Source organism: Prunus avium, chromosome 5 (genome assembly GCF_965620075.1).
Source record: "Prunus avium chromosome 5, drPruAviu1.hap1.1, whole genome shotgun sequence".
NCBI lineage: Eukaryota > Viridiplantae > Streptophyta > Magnoliopsida > Rosales > Rosaceae > Prunus > Prunus avium.
In genome coordinates, this window is record NC_142288.1 from 30459762 (window position 1) to 30481710 (window position 21949).

A 21949-nucleotide genomic window follows, 5' to 3' on the forward strand; every position below is an offset into this window, starting at 1 on the left:
AGAGGAGGAAGCGTGGATTGAAAAGTTGACTCAATAGTGAAATTAGTGTTGGAATAAGCTGTGATGTTGGTAATGTAGACAGTGGATACACTTCCGAAAGGAGGGACGATGGTGCTCGAATACGGGTTTCCGTCTACCAATACTTGTAAGGATCTTTTGTCAGTGGATGAATTGAGCGGCCGAATGACTTCAGAGAAGTAGGTGGTCATGTAGATGCGCACTTTTTGATCTTGTGATTGTGAAGTCCGCTGGTGTCCAGAACTAAGGACCAAAGAGTGCCTATGGTTTCCACTGCATTTTGCAACACAGCTTCCGGAGGATTATCTTGTGCACTGCTAGTATCAATGCTCCTTGCTTCCCCTTTCACATTCTCAGTAACTATAAAACCATTTGCGGGAACCCAAATTCGATCATATGCATCATCTGGATACCTAATTCATTAAGGCATATTCATATGATATCCATTAATGCATAGTATACAGCAATACATGTAATTAATAAGAAGAAACAGATATATAGCAGCGTGGTTTGTACCGTCAGTATGCCTATTTGCCAATAGCAGAGCGTAATTGGAATCAACATGGCTGTACATTTTGAAATCCAAGCTCCGCAATTCAAGTGCGGATATGAAGGGCAGCTGAACATCTTTAGTTTGAGCAACGCATATGCTCCTTGTATTTGCCTTGGCAACATAGATGGCCTCATTAGAAACGATATCATAGGGTTTGGAGACAACCGTGGTTCAATAGTTGCCGTCGAACTGGAGCTCAAAGGTTGGGCCGGGAGAAGTAGCAGAATAATTAGGGTTCTCGTAAAAATCCCAATAACGGAAACTTGCTCGAACAAGAAGTCTCTCCCCAGCTTTGCCATTGGGATGGTGTAACAGTTTTTGTTCAAAGTTGGGAACACTCTTACAGTGCTGGTCCAATCAACTGGCGTGTTGCTGCTATAGTACTCATTGAACACTTGAGACTCATGCTTATTATGAATGTACGCTTCGTCCCCGGTCCATACTATTGAGTTTTCATCTTTGTAAGTAGAGGAACCGGAAAAGCCACAGTCGATTTATTATGACGACAAAAACACTAGTAATGCTGGCAGAGCTATCAGATTCACAAGTACTAGAACAAGGTTAGCCATTAAAGTTGCCAACAATATATTTATTGTTACTTGAGATAATCAATGTATAGAGAGAGGCCTTGCATTTGCAATTGAATTGATCGTATAGCCGGGGGTGGGGGGAGGGATGGGATTATCAACTTTGACTTTCCTAATGTTTATGTCTTATGTCTTGAGTTGACCATTTAGTAAAACATTAGCATTCGGAATTTGGGAGAGTCTGTCCTGAAAGCGCGGAACACACCAAATTAATAATTAAAATGAATGGAATAAAACTAATATAAAATAAAGCAAAACCTAGGCCGGAAGAACTTATGAATGTACTAAGTCAATTCAACTTGCTGTCACGTCTGAATTTTTTTATTTTAACTTGCTGTCATCTTTTCTTATCCAGCAGAGTCCGGCAGCCCGATAATCATTTTTCTTATGCTAATTAATCCAATAATCATGATCAACCGCAGGCAGGCAGGCAACATATATGTTCTTGAAAATTGAAAACATAATTGAATATTGGGTAGGTCGTACAAGCCGTACAATGTTTGTCAAACCCAGCCGCTAATTAACTATATGCTACATGCTTGCTGCATTGCCATGAATATCATTCATGTTGCACAGCCTAGGCCCCAAGGCAAACACGGTCATGACAGTCAGAATTTTTGTTGTTCTTTGTTCAGATATATTTGTACTTTTACATATATTTTATATGATTAGATAGTCCTCACCAACCCAAGCATTGAGATGTGAGATCTAGCATCTAGGAAACGAATTGAAGAGATGATTTCCACTGGCCGTCGTCGACAACCAGAAGAGAAAAAGGAAAGACATATATGATATATCCTTCATTATTTGTCACGCACAGCCACTATAACTCTACACTACACACATTTCACACAGAGTCAAAACTAGGGTATACAAAATGTCAGGAGATGCATATACACAAGCTCTAACGTACACGTACGTACGCACAGTCCTTCATATATTACATTAACAATATTTGCGTTACAGCTTCTTCCTTTCTATATGCTACAGATCATCCCACTTTAAACATGATTTTCTGTGCATATATCGATGCAGTACTTGACATGCATGCATCTAATTGGTAAGAACTAGTTCTAGTTAGGGTTTTTATATGTGATTAATGATAGTTTTACACGTCCGCTAAGATGTCATTGATCATCTTCATATCAAGACACCAAATTACTACCAGTAATATAAATATAATTAAGAATTTCCATTAACAGACAAGAACTCTATAAAAGGAGCACCAGCTGCCTTGCTTATCTGTTGTCCCACAGCTTCCTGATCAACCTCCTCCTCATCCTTTCTTGCATTATCTATCACTTCACTTCCATTCGACTCGGTATTTACTTGGAGAAAATCATAAAACTCAATTGGCTGATCTTTATGATCTGCAGCATATAAAGATGTATATAATTAGGAACCATGCACGAGAATATCATTAATATATGTATGGCTTATAATAGGGATATGCATGGCACAATTGGAGTAGTAATATTCACCTTGGTGCATTGTGACACAGGTATTTGGATAATAGAACTCTCTTGGAAATGGAGGAGGAGGGTTATGAGTGAAAGCTGGATAGAATTTCCCAAAATAAGTATATGCATCAAGGTTCCTCGTGATATCACAGTTGATTTGCGGATGGTCTTGTTTTGAAGAGGATTTTGGAATATCGATGTTAATATTGGACGTCGTTAATGACGATTGAGGCACAGCAGTACTAGTAGTAGAAGAAGTCCTTATTAATTTGGCGTGAAGCCTAGATCTTTCTCTGCATCTGCGTGCCATGATGACATGCCAATGGTTCTTCACTGCGTTATCAGTGCGTCCCGGGAAAAGCCTTGCAATAATAGCCCATCTATTGCCATGGATACGGTGAGAGGCTAGGAGACGCTCTTCTTCCTCTTCTGTGAAAGGGTTCCTGTTGATTCTTGGGTCCAACTGATTGAACCATCTCAACCTACAGCTCTTTCCTGCGCGCAAATATCATTCAATTCATTATAATTAATCCATTACAATTAACCACTCTCTCTCTCTCTTAATTAGTTGAATAAGTTGTTAATTAATCAATTACATACATAGTTTTTGCCCTAGCTAGCTGCAGAATGATTTGGGGGTTCTTAGCTATATATATATATAGATTAATTAATTAATTAGCTTGTTCATTATATATACCAAACCCAAATTAGATAGCTAGCAGTTGCCAACAATTATAACAAATGCAAACACATCAATCGGAAAAAGAAAAAAGAAAAAAGAAGTACCTGATCTTCCTTGGAGCTTTTCTGCAATTGCGTTCCAGTTATGAGGTCCATAACGTTCCACCAACTCCCTAAGCTTCTCGTCTTCAGCTGGCCTCCAGTGGCCTCTAGTGCACATCTTATGTATGTATGTATGTATGTATGTGTGTATATTCGATCCCCGATCAATTGTGTGTATTGATTAAAATAACACAAGAAGATCACAATCAAATAAATAGGAGTTAAAATTAAGCCTCTCTGCCTAGCTAGCTACCTATCTAATTCACTACGCACTACTGTTGGATCGTCGATGGCCGCCCCCTCTGTTTCCTTAATAACAAGTACAGTGCTCTTCTTCTTCCTGATCATCAATGAATCGATGGAAATTAATATATAGGAGCTAGCTAGCTTCGTAGTAACTAGTCTATTATATATTGTATAAAGCGCCAACTGCAACGATGAAGACGAGCGTGGGGGCAAGGCAGTAAAGCAATCAAGACAATTAGAATTAAGCTACTGCAGGAGAGATGGATAGATATACAGATATTCCCATGAGCTTGATCGATTAATTATATAAGGGAGAGAGAGAGAGAGAGAGAGAGAGATATGGAAAGTATTTTCCGTTAGAGAGTGGGAGGGTTTGGACAGACCTTACACCTGCGATTGATGCAACGTCTTGGCTAACAAAAAACCACAATTATATCATCATCATCCCATCAATTTATATTTTATTATATATTATGTATATATTACATGAGAGAGAGAGAGATGGGTTGCTTGGTGGGGTGAAATATGGTTCCTCTTTCAACGTCTTTCCAAGTTTCTAACCTACAACGTCTACTTATAACCCACCTAGCCATCTTACTCTTTTTCTTTTTATTAATTAATTCCTCTACGTGTGTGTATATATATATAAACTCAAAGTAATTAATTAAGCAATGAAAACATTAACATAAATATGCTACATCATTACATATAACTGATTACGTGCTCATACAACTAACCCTAATTCAAATAATTGAACCTTATCTTAATTAAGAGAAAGATTAAATAACTTTATATATAGAGTTCAACATATATATCTAAAAGTGGTGTTCATGGCTATTCCCATTTGGGTGATTAATAAAGTTTCCCTCGTACTGCTGAGGTTCTTTAAAAAAAATGTAAATTAGCGTTTACTACATAAATGTAGTTAATGTAATGTATGAATTGAGGAAATTTGATGCAATAACACTAATAACACAAATTTTCTTAACAATTAATAACTAGAGAAGAAAAAGTGGTGGGTTTGGTATTTGTGGTGGTGTACGAATGGGATGGTAGTTTAATTAGGTTTTGATCACCTTTCAGACCTAACTAACAAATTTAGTGTACAACCTCACAACTACAACTGCACGTGGAGACTCGGACAGACATCCTTCATATATTATTGGATAATAATAACTATTTCTTTTTTAGTCAAACTAACTCAAACTTCATCTCTGGCCCTGTAGCTGTAGCCTGTAGCTGTAGCTGTGAAGTATATATAAATAATTATATGCCAAAACTACAAGCTATAGCCCTTAATTAATTAATTTTTGCCTCATCACCTCTTTCTCTTTGTTCATCTCCCAAGCAAACATGCATATATATATATATATATGTTCTCCAGTTTATTTTCTTTCTAGTTTAAAGATGATTCACTTTGTTCCGGATAAATAAAATATGATTCAGATTTTAACCTTTGAAAGTTATAAAGTTAACCCTAGATCTGTGTCATACTCGACCTGTTTGAATCCATGCATGTTATAATTGATTGTTACTATTAGAAAATAGAAAATTTTAATGAAATTAATTAATAGGTCATGAACAGTATGACTGAGCATGAGCTATTTGGAGGAAGACACCTCTCTCCTATTTTAGCCATTAATATTAAAGTATGAGCATACCCCCCAACTTACAACCCAAAAAAATTATATTAAAAAAGCGAAAAAAAAAAAAATATTTAGATGCAGGTTGGTATGGCCTAATTAACATCCGAACAGCACAGAATTAAGGAAACTAATTTTGGTGATATTAATTAATAAGGACAGCAGCCTTTCTTTTGACCGTTGGCCTACCATTCTCTCAAGTAGGAGATCTAAAATTGCTTGTAAAAAACGTGAGAGCAGGAAACACATCTCCCATCTTCACCCACCCTATGTCTTACACTGCGCATGACATTGGTAACTGTCACAAAGTAATACCTCAACTGTTTTCTTCATCAGCCACCTATCTCTATCTCTCTCTCTCTCTCTCTCTCTCTCTCTCACTCATTGAAATTTCATAAAGATATATTGACTGGTGGTATATATATCTGCTGCAAAGAATTCTTGCCTGCTCACTCACAACATTACATTAGCTTAATTAATTATGGTTCATGAGAGGATCCTAGCTAGGTAGAGCCTTCCTCCCCAACCCCAAATCTGTGAAATTATAATACAAGTCATTTGCATACAAGCCTATAATATATATTATAACTGAACAATCCAACCTGGTTCAATCAAATTCATCAATGGTGGAGTTCTTCACGACTGTTCACCAGTTTCACCTACTTTTCTTATGGCAGTCAGCAACCATATTAAACCTGATTCCAAGAGTTGTTTCATTTGCTGCTACCGGAACTTCTACCTCTTTTCCACTTTGCACGTTAGCAAGAGTTTAACATAAAAATCATGAGCCACATCGGTTTCTTGCTCGTAACCACAAATTTTATCATTTGATTCAATAGATATATACATACGTACAAGACCAAATTATCTGATGAATATTAATGTTAATCCCTTCCTAATTATTGTCTTTATCACCAAGAAGAAAACGTCTCCCTCCGGATCTTGATCATCAATATGGAAACTCGCTAGCTGGCGCTGGTCGGAATGATAAAATTTTCATTGTAATTATGAGGACTCATAATAATTCCATTTGGATGGAATATTAATGTTGTGACGAACATTTAACGGACACAGATCTTAAATGGGTCTTGTCCACCTTACCATATATATGATATATGATAGATGATATATGGTTGGTAGCTGGTGGCATATTTATAATAATAGCTAGCATTGTCTTGTCTTGTTTGTGGTTAATTATATCCGTCTGTCTGTCTTGTCAAAGGGCGTTTCTGCTCTAAGTTTAGCCAAATTCTCAATTAGGCCGTTAATTAGTCCCCTTAATTCATCCGGTATATGAAGTACGGATTTGAGACTCACCTAACCAAATGATATGAGACAAAAGGGTTTCTGGGTCCAGAAGTAACATAAACTTCCCAACTGTAAAACTGCCGAAAGCCAACTTATGAACCATTAATATTAATTCCAAGGGATTACTTTTGTGTCTTGATCGAGATCAACTGATGATATCGATGAAGAGTACACCTACCTACCAAACCATATATCTCTTAACTCTGGTTTAGCTAATTATAGCTCTCTTTTTCGTACCTGTTTTAATATTTTCAGTTATTTTTCATTATTGCTTTGTTCTACAAATGTCAAGGTCAGCGGCGATCAGCTTTCTTTCAACTCTACTTCTTGACTCTTTAATAAATTAATAAGAAATACAATTAAGTAGGGGCTTATGTTCATATCAGGCTGATCACAACCCAATTCAAGATATATATACAGAGATAGAGATATATTTGTGGAAATAAAAGGAAGATATATGCTTCCTTTCCTTGAGTGCAACTCACTTTTATAAGTTAGAGAGAGAGAGAGAGAGAGAGAGGGTATTAGGTAGAGGACAGGGATATATGTAAACGCATGTCGTTGTTTGGCTAGCTAGGATATACACATTCCTTTAAAATGGATACTTGTACTACTAACCTTGATGTTATATAACACCTTTACATTTTCTAATCAAAACCCTGGCCGCATTCATTTCATCAATGTTTGGATCAAACTAACAGACTTTACTTTTTTGGGTTAACTGTCTAATAAACTATACGATTAACTAACTTCACTTTATTTGTGGGTCGTCCAACTATCTCTGACTGCCTGTGTACATATATAGCAAGCACCAGGAGTATCGATTAACCGGCCGTCTTCAAAAAAAAAGAAAAAAGAGAAGAAGAAAGGGAATATTCAACGGTGATGTATCTATCTAAATTCTAAAGACTCATGTGAGTGATTGCAACCAGTTGATATATGGAGTTGAAGAAAACTTTAGCTATACCCTCCTCCTTTTATTGTATAAGTAAAGGAAATCAAATATCAATTATAGCACAATGAACAAATGCACTGAGACTCACCCATTTCTTTCGGCTAAAGTGTTGATTGACGCAATAAAGCTCACAAGAGTCCAAGAAGATGATTCTGACCTTTTTTTCATGTTCAAATTTTACTTACTATTGAATGGACCCAAAAAGTTAAAAAGTTAAAAAGTAAACAATTAACTAATAACGGAGAGAGAGAGAGAGAGAGAGAGAGAGAGAGAGCTCAGGTAGCTTTTGATATCCTCCTCGTGTCATAATATGAAATCTTGTAATAGAGAAATATTACCACTAGGAATCTTCAGCGCTACTCAAGGTTGCATTACAGGCTACAGCAGCATCTAAATTTTCAAGTTAGGTTAGGTGTTTGAAATATTGATTTCTTTGCCACGCTGTAATTCCACAAAGCTTGTAAATTTAACTATTATATAATATGGTCTGCGTATAGACTAAGGAATATCACAATCCTCCTTGCTTGTTATCTCTGATTTTGATGTTCCAGTCAAAACATCATGATGCTAATGCTAATGCTAATGCTAAATTGGAAGGTTCTTGCAATTACTCAATACTGCTCTTTCCATTATCATTATATCAAATTCGAACAAATTGACAACATCTATTCACTACAAACAAAACAAATTCATTTTGTCCATCAATTGATGATTCTGACTATAAGGATGATAATTCAACTTCCTGATTGTCAGGACGGTATACCACAAAGGCGCCATCGCTTGAGAAGGAACCAGGATTAAAACAAGTGATTCCTGTGTATTTGAAAGCCTTTTGCTCGCTTCTGTCACCTAAAACTATCTGCACATGAAAATCATAGGTCTGTCAAGACTTATTAATGACTTAATGATTTATGACGGTCCAAGTGTCTTCTAAAGTTTCAGTTTTAGTAAATAGGAATCGCTTTGCAAAACACCACTCCTTATTATGGAGGAACTCCAAGGGAGAAGGGGGGTGAAATGGACAAGAAATGGATATCAGTATTACCGTATGTGGAGTTGGATAGAGGTACAGGGAGTGATCATAATTCCAGATAATCGGTTGTACAATAAGAGGGAGAGGGCAGAGATGACATTGATGGGTTATGGTAGCAACCAGCTGTGACAAAAAAATGAGAACCTGTTACTTTTCTTAGTAATTATGCACATCAGTTAACAAGATATTAAGAATATATTTACATGTATATGTTATAGAGAGAGAGAGAGAGAGAGAGAGAGAGAGAGAGAGAGAGAGAGAGAGAGAGATCACATGCTCAAAGTCATCAGTAGTTTCTTCTGTAGAAGGGGGCATCAGACATGAACGGCGCATTCTGTACAGTAGATCCTGATGGAAAAATACCAGCTCCTGGCTACAGAATTTCATTCTGCATTCAAGTATGGCAAGTCATTGATCAGCAAGCCAACTGAAACTACAAGCACAGAAGACACTGTGTACTCATGAATCCCAATGTGCCAGGTGAGAAGTAAGCTCTTTTGTCTTAGAATTCATAAAATGTGAATCTAAATACCAAAGAGTGTGCAGTTATCTGCAATAAAATACTTATCTCATCATTTATACGTCAACTCATCAGTGATCAGAAAAACATACCTACAAGGATTACTTGAAAATATGGCATTTGGAATGTGATTTTGAAGCTCTTCTCTTAAATATTTTGGTAAAGAAGGCCTCAGTAGAACAGTTGAAGGGCCTGAAATTGTCAAAAAGCAGAGAGTACTAAAGCAAGTGTGATATACCCGGACTATAGGCCCATTTTTGAAGAAACATATTCTTTCTTTGGAGAAGCATGTTAAAGCAAGTGTGATATACCTGCATCATCGGGACCTGGGATAAATAGAAAACAACTACCCTCTTTTAGCCGTGGATGGGCAGCAATCATTTGCCCTAGCTTGCCAAACTGCGACCTGCACATCTAGTTTGTTCACTATTACTGTTACTTATGTAAGAAAGAAAAGACTGTTTTCAGCCAACAAAATAAATCTTATCAAAATATTCCTCACCTGAGATTGGAGAAGGAGTGGAAACCAAGATTACATGGATGAGAACAAAAATTCCCCATGAGTACAAGTAAGCACGGTACAAAGTCCTCATTCTCAAAAGCATCTAGGACTCTCTCCAGCTTTCCCATAGCCTTCTCAAATAAGAAAAGAACTATCAATTAATGTCCAGTACAGTACTCTGAGAAACAAAAGAAGTTATAACCATCTTTTACAAGAGAAAGAAGAATAACCTCTTCATTGTCTAGCCAAATGTCAGACAGTATGACCACATTCCCATTAACAGCTTCTCTTTCCAACTTTGCAAGTCTGAGCTGTTTGAAGTGTATAGGAAACTATACATTCATAATAATTGGCTAGTCTATAAAGTTGAACAATTAGACAATTTTGAATATCACCAAAAAGCAAGTTTAGGATACCGTCTCCTGTTCTGTTAGTGTACCACTACCAAAAGAGTCATGTCCTGCAAGAAATTGGAGTGACTTATCTCTGTCCTCAAGCGGAGGAAATCCGCAATTAAACACCTTCACAAAAAGTAAGTGTTAGCATCTCTTTAAAGATTAACTTCATACGTTAAATGTTTACATCTCATACATACACATTGATCCAAAGTTAGGAACCTGATGCCTGATACAATCTCATGGCAAGTAACTTCACTTGATTTACTTTTTATATAAACTGATCTGCTCTGGATTAGCTAAGGGGATTAACATATTATGAATTTATGATATATTGATCCAACCTCATATTAGGAGAAGAAAAAGTAGTTCTTAAAAAAAATGGAAAATTTTCTTCCATGGGAATTATAAGATATAAAATATTGGCATTTCTAAACAAAATTCTAGTAAAAGGATATGCAATTTCTTTTTAAGAGTAAAGAGAATAAAAGAACGTTAGCTAACCTGAAAGATACCCTCTAAGAGCATCTCGCCTTCTGCAACAACTATTGTGTTCTCTACAAAAAAATCCTGCAGTTATCTTGTATATATTGTCAAGGAAAATGATGATTTCATGCTTTTGATTTGACTGAACCTCAACTCTAGCTTTTATGAGTTCAGGCATAGCCGTAACCTACCACACCCATGAGCCATTATCATAAAACAAGGAATCAATGCATTTCATCAAATGACAAGATACCAGTTAGTCGCTCTGTATTAGATGCAAACAGAACAGCCCAAAGGTCAAGCGTCAAGTGTGAAGTTATAAATGATGAGAGTGTGTAAAGGATATTGCATTGGATAAGTTGATTTCGACAGAAGCAGAAAGGTCTTCCAAGTAAAAATGGCCATCCTCCAACTGAGATATCAGACCCATCACCCATCTCCTTCCACTTTGCCCAATCAGAGACTGAATTGGAGATATCTGACCACCATATCATACAGGAATTTATTTAATTGAACTTTGGCATTTACGAAAGAAACCCAACTAGATTTCGTCGAATAAAGACAATGTTAGTACCAACCTCACAGCGTCCGAAATCTGACAATTCAGAATCAAAGGCTGGTTTGGAAAAATCCTTATGGCGAGAGAGCATCTGGGAGAGCAAGAGAAACCTATCCTTATACAGAGCTGCTTTTGAAAATGCGTCACCATGAATGGGTAGGCTCCCAGTATGCCTAAAAATTTCCTCAAAAAAAAAAAGAAAGCATTTTCTATAAATTTATACTACTCACTATAAAGAATTAAGAATTGGTTGGCAAAAATTGAAACATACTTGTAAAAAACCTTCTTGATGGGATCATATCGGAACTTTGGGACCTTGAAGGCATCAATTATGAGCAAATCAGAGGCTCTTATAACATCATCACCATCGCTGTCGGGGGTTTGGTTGATGGCCGCATCAGCACCCAATATACGGGTAGCAATGCGGTGCACCGCCTCCTTGTCTTTTACTGCCATCCCAAGAAAAAGAAGAAAAAGAAACAAGTTTTACTTTAAGGAAAAAAGAAGAACAAGATGAAAATGATTGACTTGTGAACAAATAATAAGACACGAAAGAAATGGGGGGAATTACTGGGCTGGGTCGCGAGGAGGTCGAGGAGGATATCGACAGGATCGTCCAAAGCAGAGTTGTTGTTGAATTCGGATTCAAAGGAGAGGATCTCGTCGACGGCGTCCAATTCAAGCGTGTAGCCTCTGATCTTGCACTTCTTCTGCACCTTCTTCCTCGTGGAGCTGCTCATCTCTCTCTGTCTGTGTTTCGTTTGCTAAAACCTAGGCTTTTGGCCTTTGGGATTTTGTTAATTTTGGCGGGAAAATGTTCCTACTTCCCTCTTTTTCCACATGAGCCGCCGGGTCCGGGCTCTGGAGTGGAGTTACCTTTTATGGACATAGTAGTAGTAGTAGTACAGTTTTCTTTTAAATTATTTTTAATATTTTTTACAATTAGAATTTAAAATATACAATTTTTTGCTTTTGTTTTGTATTTTACTATATCTTTTGTTAAAATCTGGGAAACATGGACAAATAACTTGTGAGATTTGTCAAAGGAATCGTTTGAAGATTTTATTTATGGGAAAACGATTACAATATCGCTTCAAGTTTCATTTTTTTTTTCTTTACATTAAAATGAGATCATCAATACAAAACAGCTCCCTCAACATTTCTAAAAGAGCTACAACGCAAGATACACACTGCTACGGTGCTGTACTGAGTACTATTCAGATCCTCCACAAAGATTTCTCAACCAGTTCCACAGTTCAAACAAAGAAAGGAAAGAAGAAAAAAAAAGTTCCCCCATCGCTCAAAATTATCACAATCTAGCTCTTCTACTTAACTAGAACATGATGTGCACCAATTCTACTCTGCCATATGTATGTAATCACCTCGATGATCCATCTGCAGTATGGTCCATGGATCCAATTCAACACCTCCGCATCACCCTCAAGTTCAACTAGCAGCTCTCCAAACCCTGCTTCCACACTCCTTTGCAAGAACTGTCTCAAATCCGACAGCTCTGCAGTCAACATAACATTTAGGATTTGCAGTCATAAAGTCAGAAGCAAATTCTCATGTTGGTTTCCAACTGCATTCACTCCAGTCTGAGGCATAGTTGACCACCTGGTATAGCATCAAATTTTTATCTTGACAATCCCTTCTCAATTTGCTAATGTCATCAAGCTTCTTCTTCCTTTTCCTTTCTTGATTCCATAGGGGCACTTTGAAAGAAATCATCATAACAGTATGAACAAACTTTATTAGCTCCCTCTCAAACTCATGCTCCTCCGCTTCTGGTTCAACGCAAAACGTCTTGCCATAGAAGGATTGTAGAACTGTCTCATATGACCTGAAAGCCTGTGGATGGATTGGAGATCACCAATCACTGAAAGCTGCATCAGAAACGAGTCAAACTTGCTATATGGCAATTTCATTCCCTTGTTTACGACGTCTTCCAATAGGCAGCACGCATCTTCCACTTTATTGCAACCAAAAAGCCCTTCAATCATCATGCAGTAAGTATCAGTATCCTGTGCACAGCCCCTCTTATCCATCTCATGCCAAGTCTCAAATGCCCCATCAGGATCACCCATCTCAAAATACATTGAAATCAGCATATTATAAGTCTGCACACTAGGCATACAACCTATGTCTATCATTTTTCCATAAAGCTTAAGTGCTTCCTCACTATTTTTATTGTCACAAAGAACCTTGAGAAAACAGTTAAAAGTAACGATGTCAGGAGGGTAACCTTTGTTTCCCATCTCTTGCAAAAACTTGTAAGCCTCCTCAACCTTTCCAGCCAAACACATTCCTTCAAGTAATTCCTTGTATGTAGAAACATCAGGAAGGCAACCACTGTTTATCATATGTCCGAGAAGTTTGAAGCACTCCTCCATTCTATCATTCTGCACAAGAGCCACAATCATAATTGCATAAGTTTTTGCAGTGGGAGAAGAAATCGTAGAACCTTGGGTTCGCATGAATTCAAAAAGTTCAGCTGCCTCAGACACCATCCCTGCTTTGCAAAAGGCATCAATGGCAGTAGTGTATGTGAAATTATCAGGTGCATGACCCACTTGGATCATCTCTTCCAGTAGCTTCATTCCTTTAGTCGGGTTCCTAACTCTACACCAACCAAAAAACAAAATGTTGTACGTATTAGCATCAGGCTTAACCTTTTTCTTCACCCTCTGTAACATGTCTTGAGCATCTTGAACCAGACTGCACTTACACAGGGCATCCAATAGCAGGTTCAACGCATTGATTTCCGGCTGCGTCTTCACCCGTATCCTCTTCTTCTTGGCGAATTTCTGTAGATAGGTGAGATGCTTTTCCGTGTATTGCTTCAAAATTGTTAAGAGAACCTCAACAGGAACCTTACTCTTGTTGTGCCTCTTCATATAATCCAGTAAGTCACAAACAATTCGAAACTGCTTCACCTTATACCTCGTGCAAGATAATATGTCAATCATATCATTGTACGCCAGAGATTCATGAACATAATTTTCTCGGCGGCCAGCCCACATAAAGAACCTAAATGCTAGTTTCTCCTCAAAACGATGCCTCTGAAGCACCCCAACAACCAACGGAGTGGTCAATGGTAGACCAACTTGATCAAGAGCTTTCTCCATATTACAATATGCGTTAGAGTTATCCATAATGGCCTCGCAAAACTTATTCACATCACTTTCTAATGACTCGTCCTCAATACCACTCCTCCCATCACAGTCAAAACTTTGATCCACTGTAACAATCTCCGAACAAAAATGACGCACAGAGACCTTAAACGCAGCGAGCGCATTCAGGGGCTGCGATAATTTGACCAAATTCAAACAAGGGGTCCCTAGAAATGGCACCAGGTGATAAGAAGAAGATGCAGAGAGCATATAAGTTCGAACATGAGATATGGGTTCAATCGGGGATCTCACATATCCAAAGATATTAGCATTAGAGCAGCAGAGGGATAAGGAATGATTCTCGAAAGGGAATAAATTGATGAAATATAGGCCTCGCATCGAAGCAATTGAATTTTTGAGATACTGGTTCAGCATATTGTTCAATGGTAGAAATGGTTTTCTAATCTGAAAGACCCATTGAGAAAATGAAAGGGAGAGGACAAGGATTACCAGGCACGATGACAACTCTGTGACTTGTTCCCCTAACACGCTGGATGAGGCTCCGGGTACTGAGTAAGTTGGAAAATGATAAACACAAAGACCGAATACCAATTTTTGAGAGAGAGGGAGAGGAGGGGAAAAGATTTGCAGAGATACAGAGAGAGTTCTTCACTCTCTGTCCGAGAAAAGGGGAAAACCAAAATGAAGAAGTGACTCTGAGAGAGAGAGTGAGTGAACGCTCGAAGTGGGGCCTGGGAGCCCAACATTAACAAATGTATTTTTAAGCCCACAAGACAAGGACCACGTGAAGGCATTTCATCAACAGGTCGGAGCAGGCCCGGCTTTCTTCCATGGAAGTTGGAACAACATCTAAATCAACGAACGACAGTTTAGTTAGACTAGGTAACTAAGAAGGATTAGAGGTAGAGCACTTGAGATAAAAAGCTTAAAATTTGGGATGAAGAAGTGCATGGGTGCTAAAAGACTTGGTTATTATCACTTAATTTGGAACTTATTATGTTGAGCAGAGAAACATGCACTGAAAAGATTTATCTTTACTTAAAAAGTAATTAAAATCCGCTGATCATAAGCAGAGAGAAACATGTCAATGATACTACATATGCACAAGAAATATATGGCTATTCAGTCCTTATTACAGACATTAAGCAGACGTAATGAATTAATATCATGAATTAAGCATGCTTGCTTAAGTCATAACAACTGGAAGCCAAGCTTAATTAGCATACGCCTCTTTTCTTGCCATCCACAATCCCCTTCCAACGCCTTGTAATCTCTTGTTCGATCTCTTCTACACTCTTCTTAACAGGCTTCACCGTCCCCTCACTGCTACTGACCACTTCATCAACAGTAGCTGTGACATGGGCGGTTTTCGTAGAGATACGGCTTGGGAGTGTGTCTGATTCCTTCACAACTTTGATAATGTCCGAGATTAGCCTCTCAGCCAAGCCCCGGCTAAAATCCTCCCTAACAACCACTCGCAGAACAGCAATATGTTCTGCATTGGCTGGCATCGTATAGGCTGGAACTATCCACCCAAACTTTCTCAAACTATCAGATATCTCGAACACGGTGTGCTTGCTGCTGTCTTTTAGAGAAAATGCCACAAGGGGCACTCCTATGTCTTTGGAGACAATCTCAAACCGCCCTGTTTTCTCTAATCCTTCTCTCAGAAATCTTGTGTTCTCCATGCAGTTTTCCATGACATTTTTGTAACCCTTTATGCGAACAACACGGAAAAATAAGACAATGAAACATCATTAACCGCCTCAAATCAAACCGACAACTAGGTTTCTATACATGAAATGAAATGAAATGGTAGCAAAAGTTACCTCAAAACCCAGTCGAATAAACTGATAATACTGAGCAATTATTTGGCTAGAACCTGCCATACAACATATATATGATGGAAGAATTATGATTTGAAGCCAATTAGGAATAATTAAACCAAGCTTTTTTCACCATGTGTACATAGAGTATATATATTGATAGATCATGGCTCCATAAGTAATGTAAAATAAAATTCAATACCTTTAGAAAAGTTAAGGGTGAAAGTAGGCTGGTCGGATCCAAGGTAATTGATGTGAAAGACAAGCTCGTCCGGCAAGTCCTCTTTGCTCCTCCATACAACCCAGCCAACACCAGCATATACAAGGCCATACTTGTGGCCACTTACATTGATACTCTTGACTAAGGGCAAACGGAAATCCCACTCAAGATCAGGATAAAGAAATGGAGCTATAAAGCCTCCGCTCGCAGCGTCGACATGAATGGGAGTATCCCAGCCCTTCTCTTTGTTCTTCTGAGTAAGGAGATCATTGAGGAGCTTCACATCTTCAAACTCTCCCGTCAGAGTTGATCCTAGAATAGCTGCAACACAGATAGTGTTCTCATCCACCATCTCAACTGCTTTCACTGGGTCCATTACATAGTATCCCTCTGACAGCTTCACCTCCTTGAGATCAACCTCAAAATACCTCGCAAACTTTTCCCAGCATACCTACACAGCATATTATGCATGATCAAGAAATATTTATTATGCATGCATCAACATAGAATAAGTCTAGACATTGGTCATGACGTACACTTATGAATTGTGCGTGTCATCAATCAACATCTATCCATATATATATATATAGAAAGAATTCTGACCTGCACATTGGATCCGGTGACCATGTTGGGCTTATCGTAAGGCTTGCCCTCTGCTTTTCTCTTTTGCTGCCACTTTCGTTTAAAAGCTAGGCCTGCCAACATCATTGCCTCTGAAGAACCAACAGTTCCCACTCCAACAGCAGTTTCGCCGTCTCCAAGGGGAGCATTAAAAAGGTTTGCTATTATATTCACACAACGATTCTACATGGAAGGTGAAAAAAGAGAGTAAAAAACTGTAATAATCAACAGGAAATTAGAAAAATTAAACATCATCACAAGATTAACAAGAAATCTCAATTATGAGCTGGGACTATAGTTTCTTTCAAGCACCAAATCTTTTCCCAACTTGCAACTAGTAACCAAAAATTAGCTATGTGTTACCAAAATAATTAAAAGCAAATTACGCAAACATAACCTACAATTCTCCCAAACTTGGGAACTGAATAACCTTGTAGAGTAAAACCTTATTTGTATTATACACATTATATACATGTATTCAAGTCCTTGTATATTTGTGTTCATCGTATGTGTACTTAAATCTATGTAGTGTAGTTGTGTGCCCGTAATTTTTGTCCCGTGCTACACCCAATGCTCCGCAATCCCTAAATATATATAGCCTCTCTCCTCTCCTCTGCTATGATCCATATCCAGAACGCAATAAATACTAGCATGTGGCGTTGGAAACCAAAAAAAGGAAATGCTGGCTTGTAACTTTGTGCTTAACCGCATTCATCCTTGCACTTGAGGCCAAAGGCTTGTAACTTGGGGATTTATTCTTGCACTTGAGGTTGAGGTCTTAGTTATGATGTTATAATTTGAGGCCACGAAGCCAGGTCGAGTCCATTCCATGCATTGAATCCTCGGAAAAGGTAATCGATTTCACACTTACTATTATTCTACGGTGTTAATCCTTCAAAAATTTGACATTTGGGCACCGTATGAATATACGCAACGCTGTCGATGGAGTGTAACTTAACAGTATTGTAAAGTAGATTTTAATTAATTAAAATAATAAAATAATAATAAAGATATGGATGGAGGAAGAGAAGAGAAGAGAGATGATGAAAGCAGACCTGGAGTTCAGTGGTAACAGGGTACTCATCCATGTCGACGTAGTTTTTGTTTAGGGAGGCCATGATGAGCTGATCGCACTCTGGCTCCATCCACGTGGTGACAAATGATGCCAAGTTGAGCCTGGGGTTCCCATCCAGCATTAGCTCATCCTTTATTATCTGATACGCTGCGTCCTTGGGTGTCGACGTCTCCGGCATCTCGAACTTAGGGAGGGCGTTACGCACATATCTCGATGCAAACGTAGAATTCACCTGCCCTCCACGCTCACTGCTCGTCGTTGAGATCACCATCTTCCTTTCTCTTTCTCAAAGCCTCGACTGAGCAACTGAGAGAATTTGATGGTCCTTATATGAATATATGCTCTCTTTGCTTTGCTTTTGCTTTCAGGTTGGTCTTATCCATAGCCTAGGCAAGGAAAAGAATAATATAAATGAGGCAGGGTAGTTTAGGAAAATTCAAATGCCAAGCAACTCACACGTAGTCGTAGAGCAGAACAAGGACACGTACTGAAATTGGGTAGCCAAATTGCCCAATTTACCCACACCCCACTAGTTTTGTTTTGTGTCCACCTTTGTGTCGGCAGAACGTCTTCGGAACACGTGCACTTCATTCATTGGCTAATTCTTTCTTTTTTATTTAGGCACTAAGGCACCACCACCAGTCAGTCACACACTCTCCCCACGAAGACGAGAGTGAAGCCCACGTGGCTTCAGGCCTTTGCTTAGGGAGACCACTGATGAGAGTTTCCTCTCACCTTTCAGTTCAACCCCAATTAAAATTTTGCAGCTAGACTAAACCTTGTTAGGGTTATATACTTTGTGTTTATTAGGTTTGATGTTATTTGCAACCCTTGATAGATGTAGAGTAACCAGTCTAACGATCAGTAGATAACGTGATTGGAATAACAAAGTTGAATACTTGAAATCTGATTCATCTTTGAGTTTTGCAAAATGTTTGAAAACGGAAAAGTTTATCGTTTAATACAACAAAACGGAAGCAATGAATGGATTATGGACCCCCTCCCCCAGAGAAAGATGGGATTGGATGTTAGCCAGCCAGTTGTCTTGTACCAATATGGTTTTGGCTCGCTTGAAAGCAACTACAATTTTATAAAGCAAGCAAGCGAGAAACAAAAGCAATTATTGAAGGTGACTGACTGTTGGAAGCGAAGATGCGGGTGCCTTCTCCTCCTCCTGTCCTGTCCGGACACAGGCAATTCTCCACGTCCGTGTTTTCAAGATGAATTGTTTGTGGCTGTGGACCTTACAAGGATGACCCCTTTGACCCACAGTTGTGCTTCGTAACATGATGTGCAGGCAGTTTTAGTGGTGTCAAGTCCAACCACTCACGCACTCACTCACATCATCAAACTTACAAATATCACACACACAATTATGACCCAGCCCACAACCATCAATGAAATAATTTAAAAGAGAATCAAGACGATGAAGCCCACTGTCTCCCTCCCCCCACATCATCGTAAAGGTTAAAAGGGCCCTACCGTACCAACTAGCTAGCTAGCCACAAAACTCAGATGCAAAAGGTTTTCACTTGTGATCCCAAAATTACTTTACCAGTTGTTGCAACATTCCTTTCTGCTTAAGTTATCGGTCTGACTGATCGGTATAAGATAAGAGAGCGTGTCAGAACTGGACAAACAAGGGAAAATTTGCACACATGAGAAACAGTCTAAATGAAAGAATTCGCAGGAATGAAATATTTATTCATACATGACTCACTTGAAATTATTTTAGGGGTTTGCCACAATTCATGATGAGAACTCTTGTTTTCTCTTTCTACAGGCAATGCCAGTGCCGGATGATCTCATCTGCACATGCACATCAATGGAAACAAGGCAAGCCAAGTACAAAATAAATAAGCAACAGTACGAGCCACAATTGCCTGAGCTGTTTGTATCCACAGAAACAAAGTAGAACGTATGCATTTGATTTGATGTGATTAAAACCAGGTAAAATGCCAAGTCACTACTTGAAGATGCAAGATCATCTATAGTATATATCTGTCTTGTTCAAACCAAACAAAGCAAGCAAGCTATTGCTTTATGATTTCCTGATTGCTAATAAACCATCTTCGTTTGGTTCAACTCCCATTTAGAAAAAATGAAACTATACAACGATTTTGAATGTTCTGGTTTGACCTATATTATCCTGGCATCTTATTCCATTGACATGCAAGATGTACTTATCAAGTGCAATTACTAAAGCAACAAAGTAACGGTTTGGGGCAATTCTTTGATAGAGAAAGTATGCAAGCATGCAAGATTATATTACCTGAGGATCAGCACAATCGGAATGAGAAGAACAATCCGGGTCATCAGTTTGGACTTCAGACAATGGAGCCCTGTAACATTAGAACTAGTTACAAGCTACAACAACAGATGAACTATCCCAGTCATGAGTTAGGACTTCAGATGGTGGATCTATCATCCAAAATTAAGAGTGTCATAATGTCTGGATAAACTTACTTAGTGACTTCTTCAAAATCAGAAGTTTGTATATAAAAAAACCAAATTGAATAAAGACATACACATTAATTTGATCACACCACTCAGGAACTTGAGCTTGAAATGCTTCACCGAGCCGAACCTTAGACGTATATGGCTCTGGGTACTTTAGCATAACTGCTATTGGACCCAATTCAAATTTACACGAGCCAATCCCCGAACCGATGCTAGGTGATTTAATGAAAGAATTATTCTGTGACATTTTCAAACAAGAAGGACAAAACCACTCGTCAATTGGGAAAACCACCCTGGGTTTGCAGCAAGATACATGAAACGCCTCTTCGCAACGATCGCAAAGTAGCATATTGGCTATATTTTCTGAATGACCACACAGCTTACAGGACTGGATATCTCCACCTAGACTATCAGTTCCCAAAACTTGAGCTGAACAAGGTTTGTGAAGGGAAACAATTTTGATCCCATAACTTTGAAGTACAGAAATGCAAAGGTGGTTTTTGCCCACTTCAAATGAATCAGGGAATGGGATCGTGCTCTGAAGTACCATTGGCATGGCAAGTTGTAATCACACCCAGCAACTCTCAGGTCTCAGCCACACCCAAACTACAATGCTTCTGCAACCCTTTTTGCCAAACAATTCCACCTTTTCTGCAAAATAAAATAAAAATGAAAAACACCACCACAAGCACAACATTGACATTAGTACATGAGAAGCCAACCAGCTACTGCAATATATAGGAAATTCCTTTATCCAATTTCCATCTAACAAATGAATTCGCATCCATAGATAACAAAAATTAGATTAAATCTGAAAGGACCATGCTTGACCGTACGGATAAAGTCAATAACCCAGATGAATTCAAGTTTCAGAACGGAAGAAAATCTGTTCAATTCAAGTTTCAGGGCATTGTATTGATAAAAAAAAGGAGGAGGAATTAATTTACCACTTACCAGATGTATCAGGCGAGAGTCGCTACCTCTGTCTCTTGGTTTCTTTCTTCTTCTGCAAAGACTAAAATGGAAAGGAAATCGCTTCGACTTTCAAATCAGGCGGGCGGCGAATTACGCAATGAATAATCATTTTTAAATGAAGGCCCGCCCCGGTAAACGTAAATCTCAAATTTGCTAAGGGCGGCTTCAATTTGGCTCCAAAAACTCCCGCAAATTTTATTACGATTCGGAATTTCCAAATTATCAAAATTTCGTATCAGAAGAAAGAAATTGTCAAAATGCTAAAGAAAAAATAATTGTATTGCTTCGTCAAGCTCGCAGGTTAAACTCTTAATCAAAAAAATTGAAAAAATATATTAAATCCAGACTTTATTAATTAATTTATGAAATTAATTAAAATACTTAATTACTAATTACACATTAAATAATTAATAAGTAATATAATTAAATTAGGTTAAGATATTACTTAATTGCAAATACTAAACTAAACAAACTAATTTTGTATAAAAAAAAAAAACAAAACACAAAACAAAGTCCACAAAATATATAAAAATAATTCACTACCATTTACTAAGTAATATATGAAATTATTTAAATACTAATTATTCACT

The 21949-nt window shown here is 38.1% G+C and overlaps 5 protein-coding genes across 6 annotated transcripts; all 5 read right to left on the bottom strand.

The window, feature by feature from the left end:
* Window positions 1-2029: 2029 nt before the first annotated feature.
* Window positions 2030-4045, bottom strand: MYB54 (myb domain protein 54). The gene is made up of 3 exons (XM_021947303.2): window positions 3405-4045; window positions 2640-3113; window positions 2030-2528 (listed from the first exon to the last, which is right to left on the bottom strand). Exons 1-3 carry the CDS (start codon window positions 3517-3519, stop codon window positions 2341-2343), a joined length of 777 nt encoding a protein of 258 aa, XP_021802995.2. The 5' UTR covers window positions 3520-4045; the 3' UTR covers window positions 2030-2340.
* A 4115-nt stretch (window positions 4046-8160) lies between these two features.
* On the bottom strand, window positions 8161-11810 carry LOC110745335 (DNA polymerase epsilon subunit B-like). Its single transcript, XM_088253144.1, is given in 14 exon segments — window positions 8161-8412; window positions 8599-8709; window positions 8860-8974; window positions 9199-9298; window positions 9418-9512; window positions 9609-9739; window positions 9839-9919; window positions 10025-10129; window positions 10508-10570; window positions 10572-10586; window positions 10836-10967; window positions 11068-11221; window positions 11320-11497; window positions 11620-11810. Coding segments are annotated over 14 exon segments (1590 nt in total). The 5' UTR covers window positions 11789-11810; the 3' UTR covers window positions 8161-8271.
* Window positions 11811-12094: 284 nt separating this feature from the next.
* LOC110746775 (Pentatricopeptide repeat (PPR) superfamily protein) lies at window positions 12095-15046 on the bottom strand. Its single transcript, XM_021947019.2, has one exon. It carries the CDS (start codon window positions 14594-14596, stop codon window positions 12803-12805), a length of 1794 nt encoding a protein of 597 aa, XP_021802711.2. The 5' UTR covers window positions 14597-15046; the 3' UTR covers window positions 12095-12802.
* Window positions 15047-15196: 150 nt separating this feature from the next.
* LOC110746783 (glutamate decarboxylase 4) lies at window positions 15197-18307 on the bottom strand. Its single transcript, XM_021947031.2, has 5 exons — window positions 17905-18307; window positions 16832-17032; window positions 16211-16679; window positions 16012-16064; window positions 15197-15897 (listed from the first exon to the last, which is right to left on the bottom strand). The coding sequence occupies exons 1-5, from the start codon at window positions 18193-18195 to the stop codon at window positions 15400-15402; spliced, it is 1512 nt and encodes a 503-aa protein (XP_021802723.2). The 5' UTR covers window positions 18196-18307; the 3' UTR covers window positions 15197-15399.
* A 513-nt stretch (window positions 18308-18820) lies between these two features.
* Window positions 18821-21686, bottom strand: LOC110745531 (uncharacterized). Of its 2 annotated transcripts, none has more exons than XM_021945644.2 (5): window positions 21339-21686; window positions 20453-21035; window positions 20197-20266; window positions 19645-19733; window positions 18821-19521 (listed from the first exon to the last, which is right to left on the bottom strand). In XM_021945644.2, exons 2-4 carry the CDS (start codon window positions 20938-20940, stop codon window positions 19674-19676), a joined length of 618 nt encoding a protein of 205 aa, XP_021801336.2. In that variant the 5' UTR covers window positions 20941-21035; window positions 21339-21686; the 3' UTR covers window positions 18821-19521; window positions 19645-19673. The 2 variants fall into 2 exon arrangements, with proteins under 2 accessions (XP_021801336.2, XP_021801330.2); XM_021945638.2 differs by having other exon boundaries at window positions 18821-19554; window positions 21339-21684.
* Window positions 21687-21949: the final 263 nt, after the last annotated feature.